The sequence below is a fragment of the Parasteatoda tepidariorum genome, chromosome 5 (genome assembly GCF_043381705.1).
Source record: "Parasteatoda tepidariorum isolate YZ-2023 chromosome 5, CAS_Ptep_4.0, whole genome shotgun sequence".
In the NCBI taxonomy this organism is placed as follows: Eukaryota; Metazoa; Arthropoda; class Arachnida; order Araneae; family Theridiidae; genus Parasteatoda; species Parasteatoda tepidariorum.
In genome coordinates this window covers 65,873,768-65,899,114 of record NC_092208.1, presented here as the reverse complement: position 1 = coordinate 65,899,114, position 25,347 = coordinate 65,873,768, and the positions used below count along the sequence as shown (strand labels likewise).

General features: G+C 26.8%; 1 protein-coding gene across 1 annotated transcript; it reads right to left on the bottom strand.

Moving 5' to 3' along the window:
* Nucleotides 1-3,578: 3,578 nt before the first annotated feature.
* LOC107447263 (DNA primase large subunit) lies at nt 3,579-25,334 on the bottom strand. Its single transcript, XM_016062137.3, has 13 exons — nt 25,048-25,334; nt 23,848-24,024; nt 22,677-22,789; nt 20,480-20,577; nt 19,155-19,275; nt 16,531-16,623; nt 16,302-16,439; nt 14,229-14,375; nt 12,342-12,524; nt 9,881-10,007; nt 9,718-9,800; nt 7,866-8,022; nt 3,579-4,052 (listed from the first exon to the last, which is right to left on the bottom strand). Exons 2-13 carry the CDS (start codon nt 23,999-24,001, stop codon nt 3,910-3,912), a joined length of 1,557 nt encoding a protein of 518 aa, XP_015917623.2. The 5' UTR covers nt 24,002-24,024; nt 25,048-25,334; the 3' UTR covers nt 3,579-3,909.
* Between the last annotated feature and the right edge of the window lie 13 nt (nt 25,335-25,347).

Genomic DNA, 25,347 nt, shown 5'->3' with positions numbered 1-25,347 from the left:
AATATAAGCTTATAAAGTATCTCTCTGGCTCTCCCTTACAAACAAATAAAATAAACTGTGTTTTTAAGTTCCACCTTTGAAAATTTGATTTCCGGAAACTTCTGTGATCAATGATTTTTTTAAACGTCTGGACCTTCAATCTCCGGATCACTGTTAGCAAAAAATCCGGATTTTTTCCGGAGCACAATCAGCCCTGAGTCTATATATTTCTTATAAACTTAATTTCCTGAATGAATACGTTTCTCATAACTAAATAGGAGAGTAGCTTTTCGATAACATAAAGTTATATTTTACTGAAAAAAGTTAAATGATTACTTATTTTTCCAATAAAATATTTGCTTTTAATGTTTTGAGGACCCATATAATCACTTTTACAGAAGCAACTAGGTATTTTTAAAATGGTATAACTTCTTCTTCAGGGTGTGTAGCTAAATTTTTAAACAAAAAATAAGCACCTTTTAAGCACTTTAAAATTAGGCAGGGTTGGTAAGTTTTAGACAATTGACGGTTTTAACAGTCATGTAAAAAAAGCCTTTTGATAATAGTTTTTTATTTTATTTTATAATTGTCATTGAACAGCCGACCCAATTTTTGGGTTTACGACTACCAATGTTCAACTTTGTAACCTGTAACTTTTAATCCAATCCAGAAGACAAGGGACTTTTTAAAAATGCTACGCACTCTGTTTTTGCGAAGTTTCTTTTATGAAAATGTTACTTAAGGTAGAGATAAAAGATGTCTTTGTTGCATTGTTATCTTAATTTAAAGTCATATATAAATTCAGTTGGTAACAATTTTAAAGTCATATATAAATTCAGTTTGTAACAATTTTAAAGTCATATATAAATTCAGTTTGTAACAATTGACTTATTAAGAATCCAGAAAAGTAACAAACAAATATCATAAGACAAAGTTGATTGTAAAAGACTATCCCTCTTCTGTTACTAAACTAGTTACTCAAATCAATTTTTTTTTATATTGATTATACTCTTCATGATGAGCAGTAATACATAAATAAAGGAGTTTCCAATGAGAAAACGTGTTAAAAAATGTTTGAATCATCATAAAGCAGATTTTTTCAAATTTAATAAGGTGTCATATTTCAGTAGAACCTCGATTAATCGTTTTGCTTGGGACTGTTCATTGTGTATTACGGATAGAGCAGTCTTTCTCAAAGTGGGCGATAACGCCCCCTTGGGGGCGTTTGAAACCTAGAGGGGGGCGTTAAGTGGCCCTGAAAAAATGGGGGGCGTTGATGTGGGTTAGGGGGCCGATGTATAATTTGTAATTTCATTTACTTTATGTAGTATTTTAAATTTCACTAAAATTAAAACCCACCTACTACACAATAACGAATAATTAGTTTATATTTCTACCCTGTATGATGTTATAAAACTTAAAATACTTAACATAGATTTCGTCGGATAGCCCGCACACCGTACGCAATCAAGTTGTAACAAGTTTCTTCGGACAGATAAAGGAACATGATCGATGATAGTTAAAAAATTAGAGCAATTTTACCTTAATTACATTGCACCAGAAATTATTTTAAATATTAGGAAAAAAACTACCATGCAGAGTTTTAAAATATTATACATACGTAAACTAACATAAATTGAAGTTTTCATTACTTTCTTTCTTGTTTTTAACATAAGGGTATTTTACAGCATTTTCCTAGCATTTTATAAGAAATTTTTGATGTAAGAATCATCATTTTTATATAAAATGGAAATACGTATATAATTATTGTTCAAAAAGTTGTGTTAGAAATTTTTTTTACAATTAACCCATTTCCGTCCAGTGTCAAATAGTATAGTAAGCCTAAACAGTTCACTTATTGTAAACATCGTTTACTATTTCTATATATTATAAATATTAAATATTACAAATAATAAAAACGCTGGCTTAGGCGGCGGTTTTTATTTGAACCAGTTCTAAATTATAAACTAAAATTCTATGAAAAATTACCCATATTTATCTATAATACGAAATGATATTAATTTATTTTCCGTAGTTAAATAAGTTATTATTGTTAGTAGTATTATTTACTAGTTGAAATATAAAATTTTAATTATCTTATGATGAGAATCTTATCTTATATTAATAAGAAAGATATTCAACAAAAATAGTTTCGTTCTAATAAATTAGTACAATAATTAGTACAATAATAGTACCGGAATCGCGATGGTCCCGATCGTTCCGGATAATCGGTTCTCTACTGTATAACTAAATTAATTAAAGTAATGAAATTGTGGTTTTTAAGTTTTAGGGGTGTATAAAAAATGGGGGGCGCTGAAGAATAGTTGATTTTCAAAGAGGGCGGTAAAAGAAATAAGTTTGATAATCACTGGGATAGAGGAAAACAATGAATGCGCGCCAACATAAAATATCAAATAATTGCTAAAAAATATAACACAAGTAGTAAATTTGAAAATGAGAAGATTTAATATTTCCATCAATCATAATGTTTGAAGCGGTTTCCCCAAACTATAACTAATTCTCATTTACTTAGAAATAATTTCAATTAATACTGATATCTGCAATAACATAAAAGTCAGTAAAATTTCTTAATACAGGCAGGAATCTGCTGGTTTCATAAGAATAGCATTTGTGACGGGACATTAAAACAAAATGATACAAATGAGGAAACGAAAGATAAGCATAAACATGGATTACGGTTCTACTGTACATGACTTTCAAGTATATATTGAAACAATTTTTATCAAAGAAACTGAAAAAATAAATGAATAAAAATCTGACAGGGTGGAAAATAATATACTATTCTTATTTTAATTTATTATAAAATGAAGAGCATCCATAATTCAAATGCTTTATAATTATTAAAACCTAAGCTGATTTATTAAAAAATAACGAAATTATAAAATTAAAATACTTATGCATTAAAGAAAATCTTTCCTTTAAAAAGCAATCAGTAATCTATGTTATCAAATTATTTTATTTGGATTTAATAATCTTAAAAACTAATAAAAAAAATTAAATAATTATTATTAAATAATAAATGACCAGATTATTAAATAATGAATGTCATATTTAACGAATAAATAAAAAAAATTCTTGAAATCTAATAAACAAATTTTTTTTTTAAAGTCACTGCCAGTTTTCTCAAAAACAATAATAAAATAAAGCAAAAATAAAGTTTAAAAGTAAATTCAAAGTAATTAAATAAAATTACTCATATTTTTTTTCCGCAATATATTATATATAGATATATAAGAACTTTATAAATAATAAGTCCTTACAAGATTAGGTAAATTTATTACTTCTTACTTCAGAATCATTTTACAAGTTGAAACCAACAAAAGTATATAAAAAAAACTAATGTATTTATTTTGTGTGTCCTTAAAATATTTTAAGACTACCTATTTAAATGATGTGTTTCAAATAATTCAAAAGCTAGAAACCTTAAAAATTTTTGGATATTTTTTAAGAAGTTAAGAATTATTATTTTTTAAATCAAAATTGATGTTCACAAATAATGAAATACATTATAAAATAAATTACTGCTTTTTTTTTACAACATTTTTATTGTTAGACAAATATAAAATGTTAGTTAAATATACAATACTACATTTAATTTACTCACATACAATATACTATCAAAGCCTGGTAACCAATCCATTTTATCATTAATAAAAAAAATACAGCTATATATATTTACATGTGTAACACTGAATGTCCGAAACAGAAATCAAAACCAATAACACATTTTCCATGTGTTATCTGATTCCCAGGCTATTTATTTTTTAAGTAAAATTATAAAAGGCTTCATTTTAAGTAAATTGGAATTATCAAAAATAAGTCAAAAGATTCCAGTAAAAAATAAATAGAACAATAATAGTATTTACAAAAAGCTCAGAAGTATTTAAATTAGAGCTTCAAATTTGCTTTTTATTCAATACCAGTCAAGCAGCTTAGAACTTCTTCAATATCATCCATTTCTTCAAAATCATCTATACCTTTTGTTTGTGATGTTTGACTGGCATTATCACTTGATAAACTAGATTGTAACTTTGGAATCGGCTTAGCAGGAGCTGTAATAAGAAGTAGAAATAAATGCATAAGATTTTAAATAAAATAAATTTTAAAAAAAGAAACGAAAGAAAATGATACACAGTGTGAATGATTAGGCATTAGAAAAATAGCAATATAATCAAAGTATTGATAGTTTGATACTATCAAAGTATTGATAATTCGATACTATCAAAGAATTGATATTTCAATACTATCTAAGTATTGATATTTCCTTTGTTAATGGTTGAAATTGCTACATCTTTTCAATCAGTAGGGATTGATACTTTCAAGTGATAGTATTAATACTTTTGTTTATCAATATATATGATATTTTGTAATGAAAATAGTATCAAAAAATTTATCTTTTTCTTACTAAGTTTATTGGAATTGGATCATATTATAATAGTATAAATACATACGAACTACATCTTATTTTCATATATTAATTAATTCTGCTTACAATAATTTATGAGGCATATCAAACATGAAGTCATGAATTCAACACGGACTGTAAAAAAGGTTAAACAATATTTTTAAAAAAATCAATTAAATATTACAACTAAATAATTTTATTTTGCACTACTCTATTTCTCTGTAAAATATAGTTGCTAAATAAATTATTCTTATAATTGAATCCTTGAATTCCGATTTACCTAAAGGACAATAAGCCAGATTCTACTTTAAGAAATGCTTCATTTCAAACATTGCTCTTGCAATTCACAGTTATTTATACAGTAACCAAAACTGGCTAATTTTAATTAATTTACAGGACAAAAACAAATAAATATTGATAATAATGTATCGCAATCAATAATTTAAGCTAAAAATATATGAAAATTCAGTATCAAGTTTTGATAGTATAGGTGGTTATCAATATTTTTCTTTGGATACTGTATCTCTGTGAAAGATAAATTTAACAAACCATAAGTTCATTTAAAAACAATTTTTTACTTTTTCTTATTAATAAATCTGGATCAATAATGTCCTTCCCATTAGCAGCTCAACAACAAACTTAAAATATATTGATTTCCAATCAATCTGGAATCTTTTCAAAATTTAAGATAAATCCATTTGTGCTTACATCCTGTCTTATAATAAAATAATAGTAAAAGTGCATCATAAGGTCAGCTGAATGATGTTCAGAATAAATTATTTATTTTCAAAAAATTTTTTTCCCATAAATTTTTAATAATGGCAACACATACCAAGTCAAATTTGTCACACGTTTTTATAAATAATTGGTACCCAGGAAATATTTAAAACTCTAATGAACATAATTTTATATTTGAATAGTTTTTTGCCTTAGCCCTCATCAAACTAAACTCAGTGGTGCCCTCATCAAAGAATACCTTAAATTTGTCAGATAAATTAAAAAATTTCTTTTGTTTAAAAATTTGAAATTTCTTTTACTAATTTTTCAATTGATTTCCTGACATTTAAAATAAATATAAAAAACATCATGGAAGAACTTTGGCATACAATAATTGTTTAATATTGCAGACCTGATCTTGGTAACTGTTTGCTATTATTTTATTTTACTCTACAGAAAGGACAATAAAACGTTATTAGCCAGATAAAATTTATTGAAAGAGAAATGAGTTGAGTACTATTAGTATGTATGTTTTTAGGAACAATCAGAAAGTAGTAAAACCAAATCCAACAATGTTTATAAGTTCAATGTTTATATCTAAACTATTATTAAAAAGGGAAAAGAATAAAATTAAGTAAATTAGAATTAAGGTAAATCTTCACATAATTAGTGGATAATCAAAATTTAATAAAATATTTTATGCTTAGCTCTTACTCTAAACAATGTTAGTGATCAATTAATATGAAAATTAATATTATTTACTTGTGAAACAATTTAGAATTTCAAAAATCATCATAAAACAGCTTTTTTTCACCAAGAAACAGCAAAAATAAAATGACACAGAATAAAAGTAAATAAAAAAGACACACAGTAGATATCATAAGCAAAACATGTGGGGAAAATTTTAAGGCATAAATCACTGCCTATTACAAAACAATAAAATATATTATATTTATGGTTTTGCATAATAATAAAGTAATAATAAAGTTTAGAACTTTAATTTCTTAAGTTACCCTTAAAATCAGAAGAACTCCATGTCTATTTAAGTACAAATTATCTAAATACGTTTAAATGTCCGTACATTGCATCCTTTAAAGATAAATATGTTTTAATTCAGATTGTTAAAAAAAGTATGAATTAACTAAATCTATGTGCATAAAAATGTTATTAAAATTATATATCTATTGTTTTTCTTTAAAAGAAAATTACTAACTCTAAAGTAATGTAAAAAATTTTAGTAAAAAGGTTGAGCTTTGAAATATTTAAATGAATGTTCGAAATAAAAATGTACAGGAACCATAAAAAACTACAAACAACAATTTAAATTTTAATATGCAATATTATTATTTTATAAAAGCTATAAAATAAAAATATATATTAAAATAGAAAAACCACAGAAAATATATGAATCTAACTCTAACAATTTCAATATTAATTATTATTGCATTAAAAAGTCATTAAATAACAAACAAACACTAATATAAACTACATCTTACATGTTATTTTAAATTCTGAAAACGTAATTTTTTTTATTTTGGTACAAGAGGTTTGAAAACCCTTGATTCAAAGCATAGAAAATTATTTTGCACAATAAAAATTAAAAAAAATTTAAATTTTTTTTAAAAACTTTATGTGTACATTGAACAGTCCAACAAAGTATTAAGCTTTAGATAAAAATCGTCATTAAAGAGAGAAAAATAATAATAAAGTCTAGAAATTTAATTTCTTAAGTTACCCTTAAAATCAGAAGAACTCCATGTCTATTTAAGTACAAATTATCTAAATATGTTAAAATGTCCGTACATTGCATCCTTTAACCCTTTCGCGACGCAAAGCGCGAAAGCGCGCTTACCGCTGAGGCCGGCAGTCTCTCTAGCGTGTGTCTCCCCAGGGCCGGAGGGTTTTTTGATGTTAAGCCTAATTTCATGATATTACCGAAATATCAGCGCGTTGTTTAATATTGTTCTGTAGAGTATTTAAGTGACATATGCTTTATATATATTTCCATGGATACTTTATTTACTTAAGTTATTTCTTGTTTAAATGCAATATAAATGTTAATAAGTTTAAATATTTTGCATAATTTCCTCTATTTCCAGCTCAGTTAAAATTTTTCGACGCTTCGACATTCTAACGGTAAAAAGAAAAAAAATTCAAGCCTACAAGATCTAATTATCCACTAAAAACTAATCCGAAAATCGAAAGTAGTGAGAGAAAAGAGAAACTCCCTTACTTACTGTAAATAAATATCACGTGCTAATTAAAAGAGCCCTCATAAAACATTTCCCCCCTCCACTCCTTCCCCTAGAAACCACGTGAATGTACTTTCATCTTGAGTAGAAGGTCAAATCTACATGTATCTGAAACCATATGGACATACAATGCCATCTTTTGGAAGAAATTTCATTTTTTAAAACGTTCCGAAACGCTGGCACAAATAAGCGACGGTCGGGGGTGAACGAGAAAACTCTCTGACACGCGGGTGTGTCGGCCGGGAAGTGAGCGCGTTTCTTGCTGGCACATATATGTGACAGTCGGCTCGAAAGGGTTAAAGATAAATATGTTTTAATTCAGATTGTTAAAAAAAGTATGAATTAACTAAAGCTATGTGTATAAAAATGTTATTAAAATTTTGATGAAAATTATATAAATAAATGCAGATAATAAGATGAATAGATAGATAAAGATATAAATAGATGAAGAGCAAACTTTTTGGCAAAATTCTGCAATAATCGATGTTTACCTCGTTCCTTTTTAATTCCTTTCCTAATCTTTTCACTTTCTTCAAAATACTGATTAGGGTGGCTAATTCCTTGATCAATAGATGTTTCTTGGTGGGAGAGTTCGAAAAATCGAGTGCAAGCTATTTGATAGTGTCCTCGTGTAGTTAAGTCAAGAATCTATGAGAGAAAACAATGTTAAAATGCCATTAAATAATATTGATATGGCAAAATAAATCAGGTTTCACACACATTATAAAAAACCAAACCAAAGAATATTTTTAACCAATGAAAGGTCATTGATGTGAGAATTTCAAGTCAAATATTATGAAAACATCAATGTTGAATAGAAACAGTTTTAAGTCTTTTTTACTTTTCCTTACGGCTGGCACATTGAGTGGACCAGAATGGCTTCATCATACTATGCACCGTAAGCAAAAAGTTGAATTAACCCATTGCTTACATTATTCCAAGTTGTACCATCACATGCGGTCCACATGTTGTACCAGCCGTAAACAAAAGGTTAAGAAAAAAAGACTAAGAACAAAAATTAAACCAGAGTAAAATCTTTTTATGCAAGAATTTAAATTCTTAACAGAGGAAACAAACAAAATAAAATGATTTGATCTGGTAGAACTGTTTTGAGTTTTATAGTTTTGAGCAGAGGTGCATAAATTCTCTGAGCCTAATATTTCCCCAAAGCACAATTTTCTTGGTTAGAAATTTCCCCTAAAATTATGGTCAATAACTTTTTCAAAATATTTTTAGAAAGTTAAGTTTTAAAAATAGTTCAAAAAAAATTCATCCTAATTTTTATTTAACAAAGCATTTCACTCTACTGCTAATACAATTTAAAAGTTCCGAAAAAACTACCAATTTCATACTTTACAACAAAAATTTATTTTTGATTCTAGTTTAATGTGATTTAAAGTTAACTAAATAACGAATCAAAATAAGAAAATCTCCAGTTGGAAAAATAGATGTTCAAGAAAAATTTAAATATTTAGACCACAAAGTATATAAAACCAGATTTTTATACTCAGACAAACCAAGAACCAATTAAAAATAAAATCAAAAGAAGGTGGAGGTAGATTTTTCATATTCTCAAAATGTCTCCTACTAAAATTCTAGCAGTTGCCTTAACATGGGTTTCAGATCGTAAAGTAAACAAGAAAAATGCATGTCAATATAGAAAAGAGGAGAGAAACCAGGTCAGATGAAGTAGTTAGAAATAAGATTCGTAGCATCTGGTCAACTGAGATGCCAAATAAGTTAGACCTTATGAGCCACTGAGCATGTAGAAAACAAGTAAGTCAATGTGGTTTTTAAAAAATGATTACCTAGATCAGCAGTTACCAAAAAGTGCTCTGCGGAGCCCTAGAGCACTTCCATAAACAAATCACAGGTGCTCCGAGAATTTAAATCTTTTAAAATAGAAATTATTCTTAAAACCTGTAATTCTATTTATATCTCAACAATAAAACATTATATATTTTTTCACATTAAATATTAATTTGTATTAAGTTTACAGCTGCTAACGAATTTGATTTATATATTTGGGGTTCCACCAAAAGAAGTTTGCTTGCTTAGGGTTTCATAGTTGTAAAAAATTGTAAATGGCTGATCTAAATAACTCTAAGCCGATACACCATGTATACAGTAGAGGGCAAGAAAGATGCATTGGGACGATTTTGAGGACTTTTGCAAAAAAGTACCTCTTTCTCAAAAAAGGCAGCATTGACAATGATAAAAAAAATTTTCCTAAGAAAAATCAGAACTAGCTTAAATCGTATCAAAATAAAATAGTTTCCACGGATAAAGAATCCTTTACAGATAACATATTTCAAAACGAGGTAATAATAAAACTCCACTTACATTTTCTATACCAGTTTTACTAATATGCAAATTCTGTAGCCTCTGCTTTAAATTGCTTTGATCTGAATGCTTGAATGGACAACCTGTAAAAAAATAGTGCATAAGCAAAAGATGATAAATTGATGATTGGGTATAAAATTGTCACAAAACTATAAAAACTAACCATGATGTTCACCAGGGCCTGGAGCATTGGATGTGATGATTTTGACGCAACTATAAGGAGAAAAGTTAGCTCTCTTTCCTTCTTTTCCATAATTGTACCGGATGTTGTAGGTGTATTGTTTATCAAACTATACAACAAAATAAAAATAAATTTTTTTAGCAACAGCAGAACAATAGAAATTGAAAATAAAAATAAAAGTTTACAACAATAAAATGTAAAAGTAAGCAACTAAATCAAGAGTGATTGGGACACAAAGTGAAAAAACCTTGAAAATTTTATGTGCAAAAAATTTATATTAAGATAACAATTTATATACCATACAAGTTTCATATTTACAATAACTTTTTGAATTAACATTTATGATTAAGTTACCTACTAATGAAGAATATTGCACCTTTATAGTAACTAATTCAAGGAAAAAACATACTTCTTACAAGAATCACGATATCGGATTTTAAAATCGAGTGGCTGTGAATCGCAATGATAGATTTAAATGCGGAAATCCACAAACCAATGATCTTGTGATACATTACGATCATTAACATAACATTGCATATCATTAACATAAAGGAACAGGAACAAGTTTAGCTGAACATGATCTATTCCTTAAAATAGATATTTAAAGAGTTGTACAAAAGGTATGTTACTCCTCTAGAAAAAGCAACACACTTAAAATTAAATTTCACTATATGGTGAGTAAGGAAAAAGCATAATAAACGGTAAGATCAGACTGATTGGTCACACTATTTTCAACTATCCTATTAAACAGTAATTCACAAAAAAAGCTCCCACATGAATGCATGCAGAATGCCCCTTGATGAAGTCATGTATATCATTCATGTTTGTTTTGTTCTATTTAAATTTACTTTGCATTTTAACTATAATTTTATAATCTTTTTATAATGCTGTTTGATTCAAGGTACGTTTATTAAATTAAATAGTTCTCTTGAGTGACAATTATTTAATTAATTTCATCCTATTCTGAGTGATTGGTTTAAGGATAATTGGATTAATGAACATCATATGATATATAATAAGTTGTTTTTTTACAAATGCAGAATTCATTCTTTCATAATGTCTAGAAATATCTCAAAAACGTTGTTAATTGTTGTATTGAAATATATATTAATTATAACAAGTTTGAAAGCTGTAAGATTACCAATTAATTTGATAGTTTTTGACACAAATTATTGATCTGTCTGTAGCCAAAAAGCAGTTTTAGAAGTAGAGGTGATATTTTAAAAATAAAGTTATGGTTTCTATTTTTATGCCTGCCTATATAAATTTTGGAAATAAAGGGCTTAAGGTAACGAATTCAAAAATTAAACCTAGATAAAAAATTACTTAAATCAATGTTTATTGGTAGCTAATTATTCAATTTATAGACTACAAGTTTAAAATGTGTCCGGTTTTATACATCTTTTATTTATAATCAAACAAATTAATGTTGCCTAAAAGAAATACTTTTTAATTAACATTAAAATACAGATAATAATAAAATTTAACGATTGCAACTTCTGAAAATGATAAAGTAGAATGGATATCATCCCAATTTCATAAAACTAGCAAAAGTTTGAGTTTATTTGAAGAATGTTTAGTTATATAGGGTTATGATAAAAAAGCATTTTTAAGGGTAGAATGACAGCAATCAAAACTTTTTAACAAAGTAAAATAACAGTAAATTTTAAATAAATAAAAAATAAAATTAAGAACAGTAAAATATAGCAATATTTGTCTTTATGCTAAAAGAGGAAAATATCATTAAGGTAACTAAAAAAACTTTGGAATGAACATTAACAACATTTCTTGAAATATAATGTTTTCCATGTTTTTTTAAAAAAGTTATTAAACCAAAGCTATTAGTACTATGGTTAAAACAGATATAGGGTTAAAATATCGTATCTGGCATAGCTGGCTAATATACCAGATAATTGGCAGTCCCCGGTATTAAAATTTATTCCGCAGTTGATCCAGTCTAAAATTATCTACTGAAAAATCACATTAATGTAACTAAAAATTGAAATATTTAAAATTAAATTAGAAACATTTGGTTAATTTTTAATATTTTATCCGGCCAAATTAATATCCATTACACCACTAATAAGTATCACTTAAATATCTAAGCTAAAAAGGTAATCAAAAGTTTTACCACCAAGTATGATTAATAAATAATAAAAATCTCAATTCATTTTGCCTAAACAGCAAATTTAAACAGTATAACATGTTTTGTATACCTCTTAAAAACATATAATTATATATATATATAGTATATATATCATAAAAATATACTAATATTGAAATTTATTTATTTTTAAGTAACATATTTTAAATCTGATGCAGGAAAAATATTATTTGAATATAACTTTTTACACATTTCAACAGCATTTAGACATATTTTACCATTTAAATTTAAGAAAAAAAATAGGTAGAAAAATAATAATTAATAAATAAATTGAATAACCTTATCACTGTCCATAACTTTAGTAAATTCTTCCCGCCAAAAGCGTAATGCATCATCTAATGACAAACCAATTCCTTTAAGGAACAGGCCATATTGTAATCTTCCATTATATTTCAGATGATGGTTTTTTCTTAATGTCTCATGCAAATTCCTCATACATAAAGGAAATGCCACTTTTGAAAGCTGAAAAAAAGTTTAAATATAAGAAAATAACAATAAAAAAATTTACTGCATATATTCAAAACCATTTATTTTAAATTAAGAATTTTTTTAAACTTTAATATAAATTAAGAGAGGTACGTAAGCTTCATGCAAATTAAAAATAAAATTATGAAAAACAAATTACTAAACAATTTTTATGTAAATTAGTACAGTATACTTCATATTTTACATGTTTGTATAATTAGGATTATATATTTTACACAAAAAGAGAGAATAAGTAAAATTTTTAAGAGCAGAAAATATTCATAAATCTGTTGTTCTCTTTGAAAAGAAATTTACTATTATAGTAATATCATTTTTAAAAACTAATGAACGCATGATATATTAGTTTACAAAATTAATGAAGGTTTGTTGGTTTGTGACCACTAATATCCGATTCTCAGATCACTGTGATCATATTTAGTGTTCCCCCAGACCAGTGACTCCAGATTATACATGTTTGCGTAAATAGAACTTCTAAAATTTTACACAAAAAAGCAAATACGAAAATTTTTAAAGAGTGGAAAATATGATTCATAAATTTATTGTTTTCTTTGAAAAGAAATCAACTATTACAGTAAGCAAATTCTTAAAAGTAATGAACAACACTTAGGATATTTGGTTTCCCTTTTAATAGTGGTTCGAGACCATTAAAATCCGATACTCGGATCACTGTCATAACTTTTAGTCTTCCCCCAGACAAGTGACCCACTGCTGTCAATAAAATGTAAAGGATTTGATTTTTCCTGGCAATCATAAGAAGAGAGACATTTTGAATTCTCCCAATTTTAGCCATGTGTCGATAAAGAACACTTCAAGCTTCTGGTGAATTTCTAACCAGCTTTATGTAAAGCTTAATTAGAAATAAACAAGAAATCTTTATGAATAGTTTAATAAAAATGTAGACGGACTTGTGAAATCAGATACTCGTCGTCCCTTGTCCAGTAGCTATATTTTCTTAAGTTTCTTGCCCTGATATGTCAGACAAACGAATTTATTATCAATTATGTATGGCAAGTGATGAGTATTTCCTAACCAATGCCTTCTTGAGAGTGAACTAACAAGCTTATGAATTTAGGAAGATTTTGCCCATTAAGAAAGAAACTGAGAATTAAGGGATTCTGTTTATAAAACCAAAAAGGAGAGAATAAGGAGGATTTGCCCATAGTGCCTTTATTTTTTTCTTCTCTATCTTAGATGGTTCTGTCACGCACTTTTTTCTATTCATAAAGAATACAAGATTTTTCATGCAAGCAAAATAGTGTCAAATAAATAAGTACATAAAATAGGTAAAAAATAGACAATGGTATTTGGTAGTTTTTATAAACATTTTGGGTCAACTTTTTAAGAAATAACTCCATTAATAATAGATTTTTTTTGGAAAAATAGAAATAATAAACGCTTGCTTTCGATTTGAATTTAAGTAAAGAAATTATGCTTTAATTTTGAATGCTTCATTAGAATGAACAGCAAACTCAATTGATGTAATGGGTTTTAAAATAATAATGAATTTATAAAATAGGGAATGGAAATTAATGCATGGTTCATTATAATAGTCACTGTAATGGGAGATCACAGTAAAGAGTTTAGACTATACATAAAAGCTTTTTCTCAATTTATGAAGCTCCATAAAGAAATCATATGAAAACCTTAAGCATAAAAAATAAATAAGTAAAATAAATTTACATTATCTATCTGATCAGGAGTTATTTCGCCTGTGAAACTAGCCTTCTTATTGCTATAATCAGTTCCAATATAACGCTGATGCAAAGTACTTAGCATGCTTATAAGACGAGTATCTTCTTCCAACTGAGGTAATGCCCTTGAAGTAACCTGAAAGGATTATATAAAAATTTTATTAACAAAATGAAATATTATTATTAGTTTTGAGCTTCCTATACATTTTTAAAAGGGTTATCTAATTGTTAACTGTCAATTTATTATTACTGTCAAACCCCGCTATAGTGAACCTTCAAGGGACCTAAATTTCGGTTCACTATAACCGGGAGTTCACTATATCCGTTACGCAGGCAATTTCACTAATGGTTCCCAAACTCCTCCCTTTTATTACATTATATTCATATAAATGACTGAAAAATATTATGTAGTAGCAAAAAATTCGTTATTTTTCATCACTCTTCGTCTTGCGTACAAATAAAGTAATATTAGTAATTTTTAGCTGATGAGCAATCCTTAACATCAGATATGGAAACACTTCCCGACTCTAAGATAATTTTTCCTGAATTTCTGTTATACCGCTTTTTAAACCTGTCTAACCTGCCAGTCGAGCACATAAAAGTAGTTTCTATAGATGGTTTTAAAAATCGGTATATGTATTTATTTTGAAGTAGAAATTTGAAAATTATTACAAAGAAAATGGGGGAGGGGGAAATCAGTTGAAGACAGAAAAAAGTTCATTATATCCAACTTCCTCACTTTTTTGGTTCACTATATCCACTAAAAATAACATTATACGTGTATAGCAAGGCACGGGACCGAGCATTTCGTTCACTATATCCGGGAGTTCACTATAAGCCGTGTTCACCATAGCGGTGTTTGACTGTATTATTTTTTTTAATGAACTAGTTTCCTTATTCTGTCACTCATTATATTTATTTTTACAACAATTTACAACAAAAAAATTTTGAAAAGCATTTAAACTTAGAGGTAATTAAAATAGAGCTTAACAACTAAGGTCTACATATTAGATTTAAATAATAAGTAAAACTCAGTTGGGAAAGTTTATGTATTGTATTACAATTGCATACGTAAAATGTTTATAAATTTCTCCCTTTTTTTTATATAATATATTTAAGTAAAAAGAGACTTGAATGTATCAAGACAAATTATAATTATTATAAAGCATTGCATGGAGAAATTAAATTAACTTGCAAGCATCTTGTCCAATTCTTCTTCCGCACAACAGCCTAGAAAAAGCCAAGGTTGTCCCAATTAGCTTCCGCCATCGCTGTTAATCTAAGACCACTGTTTTCACATTTCCGACATCTAACACTACAAGATCTTTTTCTAAATTGTTCAGCTCCCAAATGGCTGAGCGACCTTTTATCCTGATGCCAGAAGGTTTGCCAAAAGTCTGTTTCTTTACAGAATTTGGTTATTCTTACTTTTTCATGTGTTCAAGCAATCTTATATCATATGCTTTAATGATTTAAATGATATTGGGCTTTTTAAAATTTTTACAGATTTCACTGTATTTACTATACGCTAAACTTCATTCACAGGGTCATAAATTTTCCTCAAAATTTTTCTTTCAATGATCAGCAGTTTATCTTCTACTGCCACCATACAAGACTAGTTAATAAATTTCGAATAGTAATGTTTGTTAGCATTCTTTTTAATCCATAAAAATGTCTGTTTGCCCTCATAATGTGATTATCGATTTCTGTTGCAACATTATTTTTCTTAATTTTAATGTTGAAAGCTATTTAAATTCAGAAACTCTATGAAACCTGTAATTATTTATTACAAGAAATTTAAGGTTGGTCTTTCGATTGGAGATTTCCAAATACTTGGCTTTTGTTTCATTGATTGTTAAGCCTGCATTTTTAACAGTTCTTGTTTAATTAGTTTAAAAAATATGCTATAAAATAATAAATTATTCCTTATGGAAAAAGAAAAACATAATTTATATAAACAAGCATAATTAGATGTTATATTAACTTAAAAGACATATTGAAATAGTACTTGTAAGATAGAATATAGAGATAAATATACAATGCAAATGCTTTTATTACTTACAGCTAATGCATGTGAAAGATGGGCTCTATATGCTGACACAACAGTGACAACTAGATCCTCTTCAGGGATATATGCTGATCCTCTCTCCAAATATACTTTACGGTTTTTTATGAGATCTAAAACTTCCGTAAAAGGGACCTAAAATTAAATTTTTTTCAAAGATGTTCAAATACCACAAGATTATAATTTCTTTATAATAACGCAATTAATGCTAAAAAATTGACTTTACCTTATAAAACTTTGAAGCCAAAACTTTAGTTATTGAATGGTTAAAACCTAAGTACAATTTCGAACTCAACTGTTCCTTTTCCTCACTTGTGATCTATAAAATTATGAAACATAAGTGAAAAGAACTAATATTCTTAAACTATTATTTCTTTTTTTTTTTACAGGAGTAGTAATTAATTAAAAGAGCTTCACATTAACACCCTTAAAAATTAAGTATTTTTATTTTCTGAAAAATAGCAAAAATAATACAAGAACTATATAATAGTATATAACAGTAAAAAAAGAATATTTTGAGTTAAAACTGTATGAAGATTTTAGGATTATCTGTTCAAGGCTCTTAATCTTCTGCACATTAAACATTTGAACAAGTTAATATAGATTTATCCTTTCATTACGTTAAAACTGAAATACACAGGGAAAAACTAGTTATGCAGATAATAAATTAGAACAAATGCAAAAATTTTAAGGTTAAACATTTATTAGGCACACAGCACTTGGGTAGATACAAGAGTTGGCAAAAACCATAATATTTTTTAAAAAGTAATAAAATCAGATTTATTTGATTTAAATTGGATTATTTTTTATACAAATATTTTCTTACATTTATCAACTAAATCATTTAATATGATCTTTAAATAATACTTAATGTTACTTAAAATATATAATATTTTAAACTAATATGTTTAAAATTATCATTTAATTCTTACAATAAACCATTAGCTTGATATTCTAAAATGTTAAAGACAATAAGCAATTTGTCTGAGAGAGATTTTATGAAGAGTAAATTAGTTTAAAACAGAATTCTTTTAAAAAAGAAAAAATTCAAACTTTCTTAAGGAAAAACAAGTCTTTCTTCATTATTAATATATACTTACTGCATATTTAATACATTTTAAAAAACTAAATGGGGACAATTGAAAGTTGTTTAACGCCAGCAAATACAGATAATGAAAAACTATAATTTAATGGCTTTTATCCCACTCTTTACCAATTGTCACTTTTTTTAAACTTGTTAATCTGTTTTTTGTTTGTGTTAACAGTTAAATAACATTTTAAAATAAAACTTGACATTCGCTTTTTTGTAACCACATGGGACAATAAGTTGACTGTTATTTTTATTGAAAAAGATTGAAAAGAAAATTACATAAAATGTAAGAAATAAATGAAATATTTAGGTAATACCAATAAAAGTTTAATAGCCTACTTCAAGACAAAATAAAGAATTATAATATAAGCATTTTTTAAAATTGCAATCGATTAGTCAAATTCTGGTTTAGATTCTTAGTAGAATTAAACTTTTGTAAAAATTTCATGCATGATAGATTAATCCCCACAGACGACTTTTTACTAAAAAATTTTATTAATTTAATTAACACAATCAAATAATTTTAAAAGTAAAATTGACAAAAATAAAAACTAAATACTACTGATGATATTGAACATATTTGTCATAGTCGTTGAACATATTTGAAAAGAATCAAAACTATTGATATGACTATAATCCTATCATTTAGATCAGGGGTATCCAACTGGCGGCCGCATCCGGCCTGCGGAGCCTTTTTTTGTGGCCCGCGAACTAAAATTTACTAGTTGTCATTTTTTTTTAGCAATTTTCGTTAAAAAATCTATATGGGTTTAAAATACTTTTCTCGATAATAAAAACCTAATTTCGTCGTTTCTGTGAAATTTAACATACCAACGGTGCAAAAAAAGTTTATTTCTCAGGTTTTGCATCCAAGAAAATATTTATTCAAATACAAAAATAATCGTGTATGTTTCTCTTTTTTTATTTCATTTTTTTGTATTTTGTGAATATAATTAAGCGTGTGTGTATCAGAAATTTTCTCGAAGAAATTCTCCTATTCAACTTTTTGAAACCATTCATTTAGGCCGAAAATATTTACACGCACATTTGAAAATCTAAAATTTAAATATCTATTCTCTGGTGGTTGCAGCAGACACATCTCAATTTTCTCATTGAACATTTTGTGTGGCACTGTGTAAGTTTTAATGCCAACTTTTTTAAAGTTTTATATCTTAACAGTTATATATCTATTGCACATTAATTGCTTAATACATAGGTGCACATTAAAGTTATTGTAGCCCGAATTTTTATTATTTATTTAATATTTTTTTAAATATTATTAATAACAATTAAGTATTTTTAAAAATCTACTTCTTATTTTAATTTGTGATTCAATACTTTTGTTTTGTACAACTTGGTAAAAATCTGACAGTAATATTTAATGTTGCTTCCAACATAAAAGAGTCCTACATAAAATTTTGACATAGTTGCAACCCGCCATTTGATTTGTGTTTTTAATTGTGGCCCCCGACCTCATGTAAGTTGGAAACCCCTGATTTAGATAAAAACTTTAAAATTATTTTTATATATGGAAGTATAGTATAGTACCTTAATAATTTAAGTAAAATAAATTATAAAATAATTTATATAATTTCTTAAGGCATAATTCAGCAATAAATTTTCTATCCAAAACATTCAACAATAAAATTATTCAGGTCAAGAGAACAGAAAATTACCTAGTAGGTAATAAAATCATTATGATGAAAAATTGCAATACAAAAATAAAGTAGATAAATAGAAAAAAAAATCAAAGTAGTTACTTCATCATAGTTTAAGTCATTGAACTTCATAAATTTGGCTTTAGTTTTAGTATGCTCTCCAATGAAACGATACCGAAATAGATCAACTTCTTGAGTAATAAACCATCGACGCAAATCTTCTCTATAAAATAAGCAAAGTTTAAAAAAGTGACAAAAATACAATATTCATCAGGTCCAAAAACCTTACAAATAATTTATAAGAAGATAAAACATTGTGCCAAGATTAACTGTAGCAAATCTTATTCTTCAACAATGAAATGTGTAGAGTTCACGCCGGTATGACGATATTGCCACAACTGTCGCCAAATGCTATACGAATGTTGCTAAAATTGTATGAATGAGCGATAATATCATTGCCTTGAAATATGCTTGGAAGTTACAAAATAGTAACAAAAAATAGTTTGTTTTCTTTGCATTGAAATTCTTGCATTTAAAATAATTAATGTTATTCTACACTTAATTTAGGTTTTAGTTTAAAGTTTTTTCAACCAGACAATTATTATTTTTAAACTTTTTTTATGCCGCTTATCGATATATGTGATGATAAAAATCATTATGTATATACATATTTTTCTCAAATGTGACGCTATAAAATCGGATATTTCTTCATGTACTGACGCTATAGTTGGTCATCAATAAAAAAATCTTTTTTTGCTCTTTTAAAATCTACTTTACTTAGAATTTCTAGACAATTTTTTATACAATATTTTATTTAATCTGCATGTTGAATCGGTTTACTAATATTATTTAAACTTTTTTTTTCATTTAATTTTAATAAATTCTAAGCTTTAATCATTATGAGGTAATGAACCTAATTTGTTTTAGAGCGTAATAGATGATAATTAATAACTTTTTGTGTGTACCATAACATGAATCATGCAGGTAAAGTTAACATGAATTGTTCCATATTTTTTTCAAGTTTTTCTACTATGTTAATTTTGTTGGATTAAATATATACCTAGGTGGTCAGATAGGACCACTAAATTTCAACTGCTGGGGTAAACTTAAAAATATGTAATTTTTAACTACAGTAAGGGCTAGGGTTCAATCCTCAGTAGCGACTAGAAGCTCATACAGTTTCATATCGCTGGACCTGTGTGTAATGTTAATCAAATTACCACAATCATGTTATTGGTCATAAAATTATGTAGCCAGGGGGCTGTTGCAGGGACATTATTTTTAATTACAGTACTTAATTTGCTATTTTAATGATTTTAAAACTATCGTATAATTCAATATTAGGATTATCAGCAAAAAGTCAATCATAAGAACTTGGAAATGAAATTTTAAAAAAATAATAAGCAGAAAAGTGGACTGTACATTACCTACGACAATATGCTAAACGAAGTATAAAATGAGAAATGTGATCCCTTCTTCTCTCTAGAATACATTTTTGTTCTTCTTCTTGGGCATTTGGATTTGTCTAAAAATAAAAAAATAATAAACATGATTGATGAAATAAAAATCTGTAATATTGAACAATATATTTGAAACGAGCCAGTGTTTTCACTACAGCGCGAGAATCTCGCATATTTTTTCCTTTCTCGCATTAAAAAATTATTAACACGAGAAGTTCGCGCACTCTATTAATCGATTTTAAAATGCTCGAATCTCTCGAATTCTGGAAAAAATTTCGTCTTCCACCATTTTGAAAAAGACATGAGTTAGAAAAGAACAGCTATGACAAGGGTTGAGAAAATAATAAGTTGTTTAAAGCTGCTCTATTTTTAGTTGTTACTGAATTACTCAACTCACTCATCGACAATTTACAGCAATTTGAAAAAGTTGAAGTCTGCGAAAACTATGCTGGAAGACCTAACAAGAAGTATGAACATGGAAATAACTTCAACGAACTTTATTATTCTATAGCAGAAATAATTGAAAAGTTAGTGATTACTCAATGACTCCGGAATTACTTAGTGACTCCGAATAGTTCAGCATCTGTTGCAAGGTCATTTAGCACTCAAAACCGTATTAAGACAAAATATTGTAACAGATTGACTGATAAGCATTTGAGCAACCTAATGAGAATAGCTGATGAAAAAGTAGATATAGAACCTTTTCCATGTGATAATGCAGCAAAAATATTCAATGCTTAAAAAAGTAGATGTTAAAAATGTATTATAATTAAAGAAATATTTTTTTTCCATGTCTATTCATGTTTTTTTTTTTTTAATTTTTAGAAATCTCACTTAACTTTTTGAAATCTAACCCAGTTTTTGAGAAAGAGTGAGAAATTCTCTCTCATTTTTTTTCTGTAATGAAAACACTGTGAGCTATCAAAAAATTCTGTAATTATAAAATTTTTAAGCTTAAACTAATTCTTTGCTGCAGTGAGTATCTATTATTAATTAAAGAAACTTCTTTACAATAACAAATATTGTGCTTTTCAGTTACACTTTAGAAATAAACAACTGAACTATTTGTATTTCTTTCATTGTGAAAATACAAATATACATTTAAAAAAATAATTTTCATTCAAATTCAATATTAAATCATTCATGGGCCAAATCATCACAAGTTAAACGACTTTCATAGATAGATTTCTCTGTCAAAAACAAGTGAAAAGCATTACTTTGTAAAGTTTCAAAACAGAGAAAATTATATAAATTTTAAAATTCGGAAAAACTAATGACAGAGTTTAGTGCATAATTTTAACGATAGAACAGAGTCAACTAATTTTAGCAATGAATTTAAAAGAAAACTAAACCTAATTTATTTTTATTTTCACAAGTACAATAAATGTCACAAAATGCATTTAAATAAATGCAACCAATTTTTTGATGTTGGGATTCAATGTCAATTACAGATTTGGACATTTTAGCTTTGAAGCATTGAATCACTCTTTAATTAAGCTAGAAAATTAAGCATCACGTAAAACTATTTTAGGCTATTTAATATTCGGAATTTAGTTACTAAATATACGAAACATGATAAAAATTTATGAAAGATAATAATTTATTTATTCTTTTAAATTTTTTTAGCAAATTTTGGAAAGTATAGATTTTATTTTCGCATGCAGGAGTTTGTCCAGGGCAAATTTACTGCCGTTTAGCAGTACTTTCACAAATTCAATTTTAGGAAAAACGGTAGTTTCGAAAAATACTTTTAACATATTTTTGAAAAATATATAAATATTTTTGAAAATATTTTTGTACTTTACCATATTTTCTGTGTTGATTTTTTAATATTTTTAAATTTCACAAATTATGCCTACATATTCACAAAATAGGCACCTCTCAAAAAAACCTAGACGGGTGTATTTAAAAATGGCTTTATCAATATTTTCTTCAAAAATAATCATAAACATTATATAATCTAATTATTAAAGTTAATTAATTACATGCAATATAGATACTTTACAACGACAGACTAGAATGTAAAGAGGAGTTTATTTCACTAATAAAATTAAAACACATAAAAGCCATCAAAACAAGTAAGTAGTCTACTAAATAATTACATGCAACTTGTTAAATGACATTTTGTACGAAACTATAAAAATAATAGGTGAAACATACTTACAATTTTTGTATAATGAGAAAGAGAAGACTTTTTTAATTCATTGTTAATCATTTCTCGATACTCATTGGAGGTTTTGTTGAATTTAGCACCAGCTCGTTCAATAAGCCTTAACACTGTTGAAAACAAAAACCACAAAATTTAAAATCAAACTTGTTTTAAAAAATCTAATAACTGATAAAACAAGCAAGTCATTGCTCAATTTCATAAGGCAACAATAAAGATTACAAAGCAATCTTAACCAACACAACATTACAAACAGAGTAAGCCTGGTTGCCTAGACAGAATCCCTTTGGCCCACGGCTCACTGAGGCTGGAAATCTAGACTTAGACTTAATTAAAAATCAATAAGTAAAATGAGCAACAACAAAAAATTAACACTCCGAATAACTTTTGATTCAATGATTGCTCTTTTACACATTAGGGCATAATCTCAATTATACTTGAGAATGTGACCTCAAATATGCTAATTAGTTAATGAAGACAATATTTTAAATTACAAAATCAGGCACAAAAACGTACTTTCTCTGAACAATTTTCTCTGTACTTCCCCCCCCCCAAGAATTATGATTCATTACTCTTAAAATATGGAGGTACAAAAATATAGTATCAACAGTTTGGTCAGGAGAGCTGTCGAAAATTTGGACCCCATAATATTATGCTTACTTTTGCCAGATCTTGAGAACTTTTAACAAATTGAAATATTTTTCAACACAATTACTCGAAAATTCATTTATGCAAAGAGAATTCAAGGCAAAAAAATAATTTTGAATAATTACTAATTCATTTAATAATAGTCAAAAAATTTTGACATTATTTTAAAGAATGAAATTTAATATGGCAAAATATAAAACTTCGACAAAATCCTTTGAATAGTTCTTGAGAAATAAAATTTCGAAAATCCGACTTCATTAAAATTCGTTTTCTCAGGAACTATTTGACATATTTCGCTTAAATCTTTAATTTTGTCACATAAAATAACAGTCTTTAACTTTTTATTACATTCTTTATCAAATCTACATTCAGACTGAATATTGCTAAAAATGTCTGCAGTACTTTTGGGGAAAGGGATGTTTTCTTACAAATCATTGTAAAATGATAATTTAAGTGACATATTAACTCATACTGTGTTTAACAGAAAAAAAAATTAAATAAGTCAAATGATTTTAATTACCTTTTAACCTTTCCAAGGCCAAATCTTCAAATTCCTCTAATGTGATGACATCTGTTGGTGGAAATTTATAAAATTGCAAGGAAAAAGGGTACAAATTCTCAAGTTTCCCAGATAAAGACTGTTGTCTTCGTTGCCTATTTGTGTTAAACTGCATTTTCTAAGTTGAAATATCTTAACCTAAGAAAATGAGATATTTTATCATGATATAATATGTATAAAAAAGTAAGAAATTTATCTCATTCTTCATGAAAAAAATCAATATTTACTTAATATTTATATAGAAAAGAAATATTAACAGAAAGATTTCAACTTCCAGTTAAGTTTTTTTTTTCCTTCTGATATTTGAAATATTAACTACATTGTCAGAAGTTTTTGTCGCTTTTGAATGATAAAATTAAATATCTCATTAACAATAAATGGCTATTTAAATAAATTAGAGTTAGTCTAAAAATTGAATTTTCAAACAATATAAAAACAAGCTTGAACCATAAAATTTTCTATGTTACTAGATCATAAAAATCAGGTTAATATATATTTGTAATAAACATCATTTAGGTAGTAAACTTTTCTGCTTAAGCTTAACAAGATACACACACATTTACAAAGATCAGATCAATGCTTCATTAGCTATATTAATGCTTAAAAATTTAATTATTTGATCTCATTTCATAGCAAACAACCAAAAGTTAACAATTGATTGAAAAAAGAAAATAAGAGAGAAGTTTTTAGCAAGAGAAATTTTAAAAATTAATTTAAACTTCTCTCAGTTGAGATCCAACACTGCTTTTCGTTTGAGATTTTTAGTAATAATTTTGTAAAAAGTAAAAGGTGAGAAGAAATTTGTTTTCGAACTGTGAGAATAACTGTTATATTTAGATAGCTCGTAATCAATATTCTTCGGCTTTCTTTGTTTGGCTTATCTTAAAACGTTTGAAGCAATGGTAATTTTTTGAAACTTTGAATAACATTCTTAAAATAAAATAAGTAGCTTAGTTTTAAAAGATAATTACTCCTTTTGTGCATGCGAATAAATGTTCACGAACTGAAAATGTAAACCAAAATATTTAATTCGAACTGATTTTTACATGCAAGAAAAATATCACGAAACAACAGAATACGCTTATTTCATAACGCTTTTAGAATCAAACATTATAGTCATAAAAACAAACGTCAAACAAAAAGAACATAATTTTGAAATACTTTATTTGGCCTCCAATATCTTTTGATTTTATTTTCGATTCAGAAACAAGACCGAACATAAAAAACAGGAAGATTCATTTCCTTCACATTCGCGCCAAAAGAGTCCGGCGGTATTTGTTTACATGTTTGCATTGCCATATTCAAACTGTTCAATGAAGAAGTAATAAATTTTGGTTTAAATCTTTAAAAATGCTTACTATAATTAAATTTTTGTTTCTAAATCCCTTAACATAATTTATTACAATTTTAATTTACTAATAAATATCATTGCTTGTTACATAAGGAGGAATATTAAAGCCT

Bases quoted from the DNA above. Each gene is read 5' to 3' on its own strand.
- LOC107447263 (XM_016062137.3), bottom strand. From the start codon at position 24,001: ATGCAGTTTAACACAAATAGGCAACGAAGACAACAGTCTTTATCTGGG. The intron at 16,440-16,530 runs GTAAAGTCAATT...ATTTAATTTTAG, and splicing joins TGGCTTCAAAGTTTTATAAG to GTCCCTTTTACGGAAGTTTT. The intron at 4,053-7,865 runs GTAAACATCGAT...TTCTTATTACAG, and splicing joins AGGAATTAAAAAGGAACGAG to CTCCTGCTAAGCCGATTCCA.